The sequence below is a fragment of the Choloepus didactylus genome, chromosome X (genome assembly GCF_015220235.1).
Source record: "Choloepus didactylus isolate mChoDid1 chromosome X, mChoDid1.pri, whole genome shotgun sequence".
Lineage (NCBI taxonomy): Eukaryota > Metazoa > Chordata > Mammalia > Pilosa > Megalonychidae > Choloepus > Choloepus didactylus.
This window is the reverse complement of record NC_051334.1, coordinates 117,902,419-117,914,825: the sequence shown is the minus strand read 5'-3', so window position 1 is coordinate 117,914,825 and position 12,407 is coordinate 117,902,419. Positions and strand designations below refer to the sequence as shown.

General features: G+C 44.1%; 1 protein-coding gene across 2 annotated transcripts; it reads left to right on the top strand.

The window, feature by feature from the left end:
• The first annotated feature begins 6,077 nt into the window (after positions 1-6,077).
• GPRASP2 (G protein-coupled receptor associated sorting protein 2) lies at positions 6,078-11,628 on the top strand. Of its 2 annotated transcripts, none has more exons than XM_037822133.1 (4): positions 6,078-6,415; positions 7,502-7,569; positions 7,917-7,996; positions 8,322-11,628. In XM_037822133.1, exon 4 carries the CDS (start codon positions 8,642-8,644, stop codon positions 11,300-11,302), a length of 2,661 nt encoding a protein of 886 aa, XP_037678061.1. In that variant the 5' UTR covers positions 6,078-6,415; positions 7,502-7,569; positions 7,917-7,996; positions 8,322-8,641; the 3' UTR covers positions 11,303-11,628. The 2 variants fall into 2 exon arrangements, with proteins under 2 accessions (XP_037678061.1, XP_037678060.1); XM_037822132.1 differs by lacking the exon at positions 6,078-6,415 and adding an exon at positions 6,658-6,952.
• Positions 11,629-12,407: the final 779 nt, after the last annotated feature.

Here is a 12,407-nt window from a genome sequence, read left to right as displayed (position 1 = left end):
AGGAAAAGCAAAGCAGCTAGAGGCCTCATAGGGTGTGTCAATCTTCTAAGAGACACCCTCAGGGAAACCTGATAGTGAATATTGCCCCCTTCTGAGACCTGAGCCCCTTCTCGTCTGGGAAAACCTGATTGGGGTAACCAAGGAAACCAGATTCCTAGACAACAGAAAACTACAACCTACACTAAGAAAAACAAAGACATGGCCCAGTCAAAGGAACAAACTTACATGTCAACTGAGATACAGGAATTGAAACAACTAATGCTAAATCAATTCAACAAGTTTAGGGAAGATATGGCAAAAGAGATGAAGCATATAATGAAAACACTGGATGAACATAAGGTAGAAATCGAAAGTTCGAAAAAACCACTGGCAGAATCTATGGAAATGAAAGGCACAACACAAGAGATGAAAGACACAATGGAGACATACAACAGCAGATCTCAAGATGCAGAAGAAAAAACTCAGAAACTGGAGAACAATGCACCTGAAAGCCTACACACAAAAGAAAAGATAGGGAAAAGAATGGAAAAATAAGAGCAATATCTCTGGGAATAGAATGACAACATGAAATGCATCAATGCATGTGTCATGGGTGTCCCAGAAAGAGAAGAGAAGGGAATAGGGGCAGAAACAATAATAGAGGAAATAATCAATGAAAATTTCCCATCTCTTATGAAAGACATAAAATTATGGATCCAAGAAGCACAGTGTACCCCAAACAGAATAGATATGAATAGGTCTATGCCAAGACACTTAATAATCAGATTATCAAACATCAAAGAAAAAGAGAGAATCCTGAAAACAGCAAGAGAAAAGCCATCCATCACATACAAAGGAAGCCTGATAAGACTATGTGCAGATTTCTCAATAGAAACCATGGAGGCAAGAAGGAAGTGGTGTGATATATTTAAGATGCTAAAAGAAAAAAACCACCAACCAAGAATCCTATATCCAGCAAAACTGTACTTCAAATATGAGGGAGAGTTTAAAATATTTTCTGACAAACAGACAATGACAGAGTTTGTGAACAAGATACCTGCTCTACAGGAAACACTAAAGGGAGCACCACAGACAGAAAGGAAAAGACAGGAGTGAGAGGTTTGGAAAAAAATTTTGGGTGATGGTAGCACAGCAAGGTAAGTACACTGAACAAAGATGACTGTGAGTATGGTTGAAAGAGGAAGGTTAGGACCATGTGGGACACCAGAAGGAAAGAGGAAAGATAAATAGTGGGACTGTATAACTCAGTGAAACCTAGAGTGCTCAATAATGTACGAATATGTTTTTACACGAGGGAGAACAAATAAATGTCATCCTTGCAAGGAGTTAAAAATAGGGTGGTATTGGGGGGAAAATACAATCAATGCAAACTAGAGAGTATAATTAACATAAACATTGTATTATGCTTCCTTTAATGTAACAAAGGCAATATACCAAAGCTAAATGCATATAAGAGGAGGACATGAGGGAGGGGTATGGGCCTCTTGGCACTGGTGATGTTGTCTGACTCTTTAGTCTACTTTAGTTTAATGTTATGTTTCCTTTTGTTGCTTCCTAGCTGTCATGGTTTTTTTTTCTCTTTCCTTTATCTTTTTCTTTTGTTTCTCTACCTTCTCTGACCCTTCTTCCTTCTTTGTGGAAGAAATGGAGATGTTCTTATATAAATAGTGGTGATGGTGGTGAATACATAGATATGTGATTATACACAGAGCCATCGATTGTTCACTTGGGATGGAATGTATGGTGTGTGAACAAAGCCGTCTTAAAAAAAAATGGGTTGATGAAGAAACCTTGAGGACATTATGTTGAGTGAAATAAGTCAAACACTAAAGGACAAATATTGTATGATCTCACTTATATGAACTAATTATAATATGTAAACTCATAGACATAAAATATAAGTTACCAGGACATAGAACAAGGCTAAAGAATGGGGAGCAGTTGCTTGTTATGAGCAGAATGTTCAACTAGGTTGAACTTCAGTGTTTGGAAATGGAGAATAACTAACAGTGCTGAGTGGTATGTGAATGTGGTGGAAAGGGGAAGCTTAGAGTCATGTATGTCACCAGAAGGAAAGTTGGAAGTTAAAAGATGGGAATGTATAAAACTGAATCTTGTGGTGGGCAATGTCCATAATTAACTGTACAAATATTAGAAATCTGTTTCATGAACTTGAACAAATGTATGACACTATAACTAGAAGTTAATAATAGAGGGGCATATAGGGAAAAATAAACTTATTGCAAACTATATACTACAGTTCATAGTATTTTAACGTTCTTTCATCAATAGTAACAAATGTACTATACCAATACTATGAGTCAATAATGGAGGGGGGGTGGTTAGGGGTATGGGAGGATTTGAGTTTCCTTTTTTTGTCTTTATTTCTTTTCTGGAGTAATGAATGTTCTAAAAATTGAAAAAAATAATTGTGGTGATGGATGCACAGCTGTATGATGGTACCGTGGGCAATTGATTGGGCACTTTGGATCTTTCGATAATTGTATGGTATGTGAACAATCTCAATAAAATAAAATTTAAAAATGTATATGGCAAACTCTAGGGCAACTAGTAAAACAAAACTTTCAAAAGATGTATGATTGATATATTAGTAGAAGAGATAAAATGAAATAATACAAAATCCTCAAGCCACAGTGGGCATTAAAAGAGATGGGAAAAGGAGCAAAAATGTATCAACTAGAAAACTGTTACAAACATGGCAGCTATTAATCTAACTACATCAATTATCCCTTCAAATATGAATGGCTTAAATACACCAATTAAAAGAGAGTCCAAACATTACTGAGTTGAATAGTCTCCAGACATTCAAGCCCACTCAGAACCTCAAAATGTAACCTTATGTGGAGATAGGATTTTTGCATATGTAATTAGTTAAGATGAGGTCATACTGGATTAGCATGGGCCCTAAATCCAATATGACTTGTGTCCTTATAAGAAGAGAAGACAAAAGTACAAATACACAGAGGGAAGAAAGTCATGTGATGATGGAGACAGATACTGGAGTGATGCAGCTCCAAGCCAAAGAACATCAAAGATTTCTAAGCAGGAGCCCCCAAATTTAAGAAGTGGCAAGGAAGTATTTTTCCCTAGAGTCTTCCCTAGAGAGCACAGCCCTGCCAAGATGTTGATTTTGGACTGCCATCCATCAGAACTGTGGAAGAAAAATATTGTGTTGTTGTAAGTGCCTGAGTTTGTGATAATTTGTTATGAAGCCCAAAGATTCTAATACAACTATATGGGGTCTACATGAAACCCACTTTAAAATTTAACACTCTGATAGGTTAAAAGTAAATGGATGGGGCAAGATGTACCATGTTAACACTAATCAAAAGAACACTAGACTAGCAACATCAATTTCATACAAAGCAGACTTCAGAACAAGGAAAATTATCAGGGAAAAAGGGGGGCATTACATAATGATAAAGGGGTCAATACTCAAAGAAAACATGACAATACTAAATGTTTATGCACCTAAAACCAGAGTGCCACAGTATATGAAGCAAACTGATAGAACTTCAAGGAAAATAGACAAATTCACTATTGTAGTTCACTACTTCAAAACCCTTCTTTCACTAATTGCTATATAATGCAGCAGAAAATTAGTAGGGATATACTTGTCCTGAACATCACTACCAATCAACTTGATCTAATTAACATTAATACAATACACCATCCAACCACAACAGAATACACACACTTCTCAGGCTCACATGAAACATTCACCAAGACAGACCAAGGCAGACATTCTGGGCCATGGAACACATTTTGACAAATTTAAAAGAATAAAAATCACACAAAGTATGCTCTTAGGCCACAGAGGAATAAAATAGAAATCAGTAAATAAAAGAGATGAAAATAGCCAAATATTTGGAAATTAAAAAACACACTACTAAATAACATATGGCTCAAATGAGAGATTTTAAGAGAAAAAATTAAATAGTTTGAATTAATGAAAATGAAAATACATCTTATCAAAACGTGTGGGATGCAGCAAAAGAAATGTTTATAGTGGAATTTATAACATTAAACGCATATAAAAGAAAAAAAAAGTTCTAAAATCAACAACCTAAGCTTCCACCTTAGGAAATTTTATAAAGACCAATTTAAAGCATAAAACAAGCAAAAGAAAAGAAGTAACGAAAGTTTGTGCAGAAAATAAATGGAATTGAAAATATGGAAACAATAGAGAAAATTCATGAAACCAAAAGCTGGTTCTCTGAAAACCTCAGTAAAATTGATAAACGTATAGCCTGGTTAAGCAAGAAAAAGATACAGAGGACACAATTTACCAATGTTAAAGAAAATAAATAAGGCTCATCACTATTGAGTCCATGGAAATTAAAAGGATAATAAAGGAATGCTACAAACACTTCTGTGCCACAAATTTGATAATAAAAATGAAATGGACCAATTTCTTGATAGAAAATAGTTACCAATACTCAAAAATGTACTGAACTTCAATGGTCTTCACACAATTCTTGCGGATGTTGTTGCCATTCAGAGCTTTACTGCGAAACTCTAAAGCCCCTCCAACTGCTAACTCTAATTTTCCCATCCATTCCCCCCATACAGAGAGCCCTCATGATGTAACAGCTGAGTACTAGTCTAAACTCTAAGGCCATTTCAGAGAGGAGGATGTTTTCCTGTGGGATTTACACACAAGAGTGTTACAGAATTTATTATGAAGCAAATAAATGTTTCTTTGTGGGCTTTCTTATAACCCTGCCCATGCTTTAACAGACGTATATTTGAGGCGCATGTTGCAACAGGCGCTAATAGGAGTCCCAATTCCAGGGCCGCCATTAGAATAACTGTACTACCTAATGACAGGCTTTGTTTCTGAGCTGAGCTCATTTTGCCTGACTCTGTTCTGGTGACTTTCGGGGAGAATCTGTTTCCTTGCATTTTCCAACTTCTAAGGGTTGCCCGCATACCTTGCTCCTGCCCTGATTCATTCCATCTGCAACTTTAGCTATCCTTTTGCCATGTAAGAGAATATATTCATAGGTCCCAGCATTAGATCTTGGACATCTAGAGGTGGGGTGGGGGCATTGTTCTGCTGACCACAGTGAAGATACCGTTCAAATGGATTTTAAAATGCTCAGCAACGTTAGCTACTCTCTTCGTCCTTTGGAGCAGGCTAAGGAGGGGCTCAAGACTGGAGAAAATATGTAGGGATATGGAAATAGGATTCAGGAAGAACGTCTAGGCTTCTGTCCTGGGGAATGTGTGAATGATGGGGATTTCCATACAGAGTGACAGGTGGGTATGGCAAGAGCCTGAGATTCAAGCTGGTTTGAATCACTGCTGCATTTCCACACTGCCACCAATCATGATGGCCTGAATGTGACTGGGAAGGGACACCTACAAAACAGAAGAGGAGCTAGGACAGGCCATACCTGGTGTCTGAGACTGGCTGCAGAGAGACAGAATGGATAGTGTATTCCAGTGCTGGGCTTGACAGGGAAAGGCCCTTTTTCTTGGACAACTCTGGGGACCCTGTAATGCCAAGGTGAGTTGACATTTAGAATGAAGAGAGAAAAGCAGTATGGCAGATAGTATGATTCTTGGTGCAGAAAGAGGAGTGGTTTGTTTTGTAGGGCTAGAGGTCTAGGGCTACCTTCTTCTAGAAGGAGGGTAGTGGGGACGCCTTTATGGGAGGTCATTCCTTTCCCTGTCTCACTTAAGTAGGGAGAGAAGAACATGGGAGAGACTACCCCCAGAACCTTCGGGGTGTTCTGGTCTGAAGTCGCCTCTTAAGACCAGCATCCTGGAAAGACGACACACTGCAATCCGTGGTTTGGTGTTCATCCGCTGCTCCTGTCCGCACGGCTCTTCCCGACATTCCTATCCTGCCCCCATCCGTAACCGCCAGCCATTCTCCTATTTTAGTGCCAGAAGCGCGGCGGTGGTCGCTACCTTATGAGCCGCGTAGACTGCAGCATCCGGCTTCTAACCCGCCTCCTCAGGCTCGGGCTCCTCCTGGTTCCGCCCACTTCTGGTTCGGAACTACGGTGGGCCTGGGAGGGGGCGTCCAGACAATTAGTGCTATATCCCTCCGCCCCCTTCCCGCCCCTCCTGGCTTACACCATCGCCACCAGCCATTCGTGCCGCACTCCTGCGCAGCCCCCGCCGAGTTTGGTGCCGCAGCGTGGGGGGCGGGAGCGCCTCTTTGCGATTCTGACCCGGCACTGAGAGCGGGAAGACTACGAGTGAGGAGCTCTGAGAGGACGGGGAGGCCAACGAGCTGGGCCCTGCGCCTATAAAGGCAAGTGGGGGCGAAGGGGCCGGGCCAGGAGGTGGTCGCCACTGTAGACCGCTGACGGCCTGCCCCTCGTAGCCTGGCAGCCTGGCAAGTAGGAGAGGACGCGGTCCGAGCCGGCCTCCGAGAGGGGTGCGTGGTGCCCGGGGACTCCTGGTGCTGAGGATGCGGGAGATCAGAGCGGCTCGGGCCCAGGGCGGAGGGGGTGGCCAGAGGGACACCATCGGGTCCTCTAGAAACGAACTGCGCCGCCCGCTCTGCAGCCAGCCTTCCAGGCGCCCTCGCCGAGTCCCTGGCCGCGTCTGTACTGGGAGAGGGCTGTGGAGAGGCCGCTGCAGGAGCAATGGCGGAGGGGCTCTGGGGGTGGGGGCGCAGGGGGAGGCCGCCAGGGGCTAGGGTTGGCGTCAGAGCTTTGCGCGGAGTCGGCAAGTGGAGTGGCTTGTTCGCCATTCCGGACCCTGATTCTGGAAAGGGACTTCTTGGGTCCTGCGTCTTGGGTACTTTTCCTTGCAGCTCTGAGCCCCGTTTCTTCCCGCGGGGCGCCCCATTGATGCCAGAGTCTCCTGTCTGCGCAGTAGGTCTTGCGGAGTCTGCCTAACTGCAGTGTGTATCTGTAGGGGAGAGGCTTGAAAAAAAACAGGAGCAGGAAAGTGGTCTGGATTTCTGGAGGTGTGTGGGAACAGGGGAGTGGGCGGCGGGCCCTGACTGGAGACCCTGAGGTGGGGTGTGCTGACTGTGACCAGAGCAGGTCTGGGGGAATGCAGGGGCACCTCCTAATATTTCCCTGTCAGTGTTTCAAACACTTCTCACCCCTCTCTTCCAAATTCGGGGTAAAAACAAATGGGCTTTTGAGGAGGGGTTGGCAAGTGAGTCATGGTTACAGGTACCACTTCCCAACTTGCTTTCCAGAATATGCCTTTGCCCATCCCCCAATTTATGCTGCGTAGAGCACCGGTTGAGTTCCACCTAGCGGTGAATCCTCAGAATTGGAGAAGGGAGTTAACAGGGAGGGAGGGGGCTGAAGAGATGGAGTTACCATTTCTGGAACTCTGACGCTAAAGGCCCTAAAAGAGAACTGGAGAATAATCTAATAGGACCCTTAATTTTGAAAGACAGATAATATCGGGATTCTTATCCTGGGTGTTGGTTTGTTCACCAATCACCTAGTTGCTACCATTGTCTCCTGACTATCTTACCTTTACTTCTGTTTGTCCCCAGGTCTGCTTTAGGTCTGGTCAGTTCTGCAAGGAAAGAAAGGAGGGGGACACCGGCTCAGATCTCTGGAGGTTGGTGTGAAGAGGGGAATGCCTGCGGTCATAGAGTAAGAGCATGGCAGGTGGCTTTGATCCAAGCTCTGTTCAAAGGCCTCCTCCACCTCTCTTTCTCTCTGCCAGATTTCCAACTGCCACAGCATCCCTTGTGCATTTCATGCAGGGAATATTGGGAATATTGGGGTAGAAGTAGATTGCTCTGTGTCTGGGAGGAGAAGACCTGAGAGTAGGGACCAGGAGATGGGAAACAGACAGATTGGACCCTTGAATGGAAAAGGAGGTATTTGCATCAGGGGTCAGGTGTGTGCCTGCCTACCATGTACTCTTGCTCCATTCTCTCCTGTTTGTTTACTTGCCCATAGGATCACCTGCAAGTCTTCTATAGAGCTGGACACTGCTGGAAGCCAGGAAAGGAGGGGGAAATTGCACCAGATCAGTGCAGGTTGGTATGAGAGAGGGTAGACATTTGGGGTGGGTTCCTGTGAGCCAGCATGTGTACCATAGTGGTCATGGTCCAGAATGAGGGCTTCTCAACCTCTCCCATTGCCAATCCACTTTCCTACCATTCCTGCACCTGTTTTGTAGCAGGCAAAATTATGTGGCTGCTCCAGGCGTGAGGAGCATGGGTGAAATGAGGGCTCAGAGACTGTTTCCAATAGCCCCACCATGTCACCAAGCATTCAATGTCCAGTCTCCTTGTGTGAGTTTCTGCATGGGGTGACACAGTTGGAAGAGGCTCAAAGTCCGTTTCCTCTCTCTCTCCCTAGATCCACCTCCATTGGCAGCTCTGGTGGTGGTGGAGTTGCTACTGACCACCACCCTCAGCAGGTCTGTGCCCACCCAGGAACCATCCATCCTCCCCAGCGTGGTTGTGCCTCTTCTGCACTATTATTGGCAGAGGCTGTATTTGGGAACGAAGCTGATTGACTGCTGGACTGGCAATTGACTCTTTCTCTTGCTTCCATCTTTGTCTCCAGAATCGCTGAAAGATTAGAGTGTGAAGATACAAACCTGTGACAGATCTGTGTTCATCAAGGCTGAACCTGGGTTAGGACTAGAAAACTTGGCTTCCTCTTTAATTGGGACCATGACTGGGGCCGAGATTGAGCCTGGAGCCCAGTCCAAATCTGAAAAGAAGATTGGAGAAGTGGTTGGAGACGGGGCTGAGAGAGAGGTTGATGTTGCTATAGTGGTCAGACCCAAGGTTAGGAACCAGGCCCAATTAATGACGGGGGCAAAGTCCAAAAATGAGGGCAATGCAGTTGCTGGGGCACGGCCCAAAACTGAGGGATTGCTAGTGGCTGGGGCACGGCCCAAAACTGAGGGCATGGCAGTGGCTGGGGCACGGCCCAAAACTGAGGGCATGGCAGTGTCTGGGGCACGGCCCACAACTGAGGGCATGGCAGTGGCTGGGGCACAGCCCACAACTGAGTGTATGGCAGTGGCTGGGGCATGGCCCACAACTGAGGGCATGGAAGTGGCTGGGGCACGTCCTAAGACTGAGGCCATGGCAATGGCTGGGGCACGTCCTAAGACTGTGATTGGGGCACGACCTAAGACTGAGGCCAAGGCAATACCTGGGACAAGACCCAAGGGTAATGCCCAGGCTTGGGCCCAGACTGAGTTTGGGGCTGAAGCAATGTTGAAGGCAGAGGGAGTGATCCAGTCTAATGCCATGGCTTGTCCAGTGGTTAGTACAGAGTATGGATCAGTTGCTAAAACTAATGCTTTGTCTATGGATAGGGAATTGGACAGTGTGGAGGCTGAGTCCTTTCATGGCCCCAAGATCCAGTCCCAAGCAGGAATCCAGCCCTGGTTTGGGTCAGGGGAGGAGACTAATATGGGATCTTGGTGCTATCCCAGGCCTAGAGCCCAACAGGAGGCCACAAATGAGTCTGGATTCTGGTCGGCAGATGAAACCTTAGCGGTGTCTTTTTGGGCTGGAGAAGAGGCCAGTGTCAGATCATGGCCCAAGGAAGAGGCACATACCAGGTCCCAGCATAGGGCTAAGCAACAGAATAATACCAGGTCCAGGCCCAAGATCAAGCAAGAACCCTATATTGATTCTGAGGATGAGGCTGGAGATCCATACTGCTTGTGGGCTGGAGAAAATACCAATACTTTGTCCAGGCCCAGAGCCAGGGAAGAGGCAAATATCAGGTCCAAGCTCAGGACAAAGAGAGAGGACTGTTTTGAATCAGGGTCTGAAGATGAGTTCTATAAGGAGTCATGGTTTTTGTCTGGAGAAGAAGCCAATAGATGCAGGTCCAGAGACAAGGAAGAGCCGAATACCAACCGGAAGTCCAGAGCCCCGAAAGATAATAATAACCAGGATAGGGTCAAACAAGAGCCCAGGTGTGAGGAGGAGGTTGTTATTGGATCCTGGTTCTGGGCTGAGAAAGAGGCCAGTATGGAGGATGGGGCTGTGGCCATATGTGAATCCGGGTCAGGGGCTGAGGAGGGGTCTGTTGCCAGATCCTTGTTGTGGATGGAAGAAGAGACAAGTTCGGGTGCTGAGGCCAGAGAAGATACCAGGCCAGAGTCTGAAGAAGAGACCCTATTTGGGACCTGGTTCTGGGACAGAGATGAGGCCTGCTTTGACCTAAATCCGACTCCTGTGTACAGGGCCCGTTGCAAGTTCAGAAATTTGGCTGAGCAGGATATTAATGTATCATCTAGGCCCCAAAGCTGGGAAGAGGTCACTGTTGAATTTAAGCCTGGTCTTTGCCATGTGGTTGGCTTCCCATCCACAAGCTCCTTTAGATTTCCTGAAGAAACAGGGCCTGTATTCTCTGAAATGTTGGGGGAAGAGCCCAAGAATGTAGAACTGAGCCCAGAAGGGGAAGAGCAGGAATCTTTGCTTCAGTCTGATCAGCCTGACCTTGAGTACCCATTTCAGTACGATCCTTCCTATCGCTCAGTCAGGGAGATTCGAGAGCATCTTAAGGCCAAGGAGAGTGCAGAGCCTGAGAGTTGGTCATGCAGCTGCATACAGTGTGAGCTTAGAATTGGTTCTGAAGAGTTTGAAGAACTCCTTTTATTAATGGACAAAATTCGGGATCCTTTTATTCATGAAATATCTAAAATTGCAATGGGTATGAGAAGTGCTTCTCAATTTACCCGAGATTTCATTCGGGATTCAGGTGTTGTCTCACTTATTGAAACCTTGCTCAATTATCCCTCCTCCCGAGTTAGGACCAGTTTTTTGGAAAACATGATTACCATGGCTCCACCTTATCCAAATCTAAACATGATTGAGACATTCATATGTCAAGTGTGTGAGGAAACCTTTGTTCATGGCTTGGATTCCCCTGAGCAGCTGCTTGGGTTAAGGATGGTTAGACACTTCACTACTACTACTGACTATCACACACTGGTTGCCAATTATATATCTGAGTTTCTCTCCTTACTAACCACGGGCAATAGAAGAACAAAGTTTCATGTTCTGAAAATGTTACTGAATTTGTCTGAAAATCCTGTCATGGCAAAAAATCTTTTCAGTGCCAAAGCTTTGCCAGTATTTATGGGTCTCTTTAACATAGAAGAATCAAATGATAATATTCAAATCATCATTAAAATATTTCAGAATATTAGTAATAATGTAAAAAAGGGAGTGATGTTCTTAATTGATGATGATGTCAGTCTTGAACCACTTATTTCTGCACATCGTGAATTTGAGAAGTTAGCTAAGGAACTACAAGTCCAAATAGACAATCAAAATGATCCTGAGGCAGGACAACAAGGTTAGTATGATTAACCAGCTGCCTCTGATCAGCCTTATGTTCCCAAAGAGTCCTGAGTAGTGCATTGATTTTCACAGTCAGGTGTTACGTGGTAACTTGTATTTTTATTGCTGATGTCCATTTGAGCCGGATTATTGTGTGGATGCTAAATGAATATTAGAACTGAAAACGCATTTGTTGATATTTGTCTTGCTGTCTAGATTGCAGTGTTTTTTGTATTGAGCTTCCAATGAACTGAGTCACCTAAGTAAGCTACACTTCTATTCATTGTATTAACTTGTGGCTCTCTATCTTAGTCTGTTGGTGTTTTCAATAAAGTTATATGTTAAAATTGGCAGAAATGACCCTTCTTCAGTTTAAGAGTCAGATGCAGAGACATTACACACACATACAAACACAGATCATTAGTACTATGGCAAACGTGTTGTTGGAAAATCCCATTCTTGAAGCTTAACAAGGCAGAAATTACTGTGGGCTCTGGTGCTCTGGGAATGCTTCAGAGAAAAGAGTCCCAGATAAATTGGTGGATGAAAGGTAGGATAAGACAATTCATTAAGTCATTCCTGAAGGTGGGCAGCCTGGTGTGAAGAAAAGTGCAGAATTGGAAAATCTGTTCCAATAGCAGGGATGTACCCCGTTTATCTGGAAGAGGTGAGAATTTAGTGAGGGATGCGGTTGGAAAGTTGGGATGAGGCCAGTTTTTGAGAGTTAAGCAGGTGAAATCTGCACATTTTATAACTCAAAGAACAACAATGTCACCTAAAAGGTGAAAGAAAGAGTAGGATAATACACCAATTAAAGGAGTCAAATAGGATTTCCTTTGTGATTCTAATCCAAGGAAAATGTTAAAGGAATACCATGCAAGCACTAAAAATTATGATGTACGAATCTATTGACATGAGGGACTTGATACTTTTATATTCAGTGAAATAAAGAACGATGTGACATCATCTATGGGAAATTGGGTCCCCTGTTAAGAAATGTTTATGTAAATGTACATAAACAAAAAGTGTCTGTAAATAGACATGATTTCTATGTAACTTTGAATATGATTAGTCTGGAAGGGACTATATCATGTTAAGAGAATTCTCAGAGACTGATACTGGGAAG

Bases quoted from the DNA above. Each gene is read 5' to 3' on its own strand.
- GPRASP2 (XM_037822133.1), top strand. From the start codon at position 8,642: ATGACTGGGGCCGAGATTGAGCCTGGAGCCCAGTCCAAATCTGAAAAG.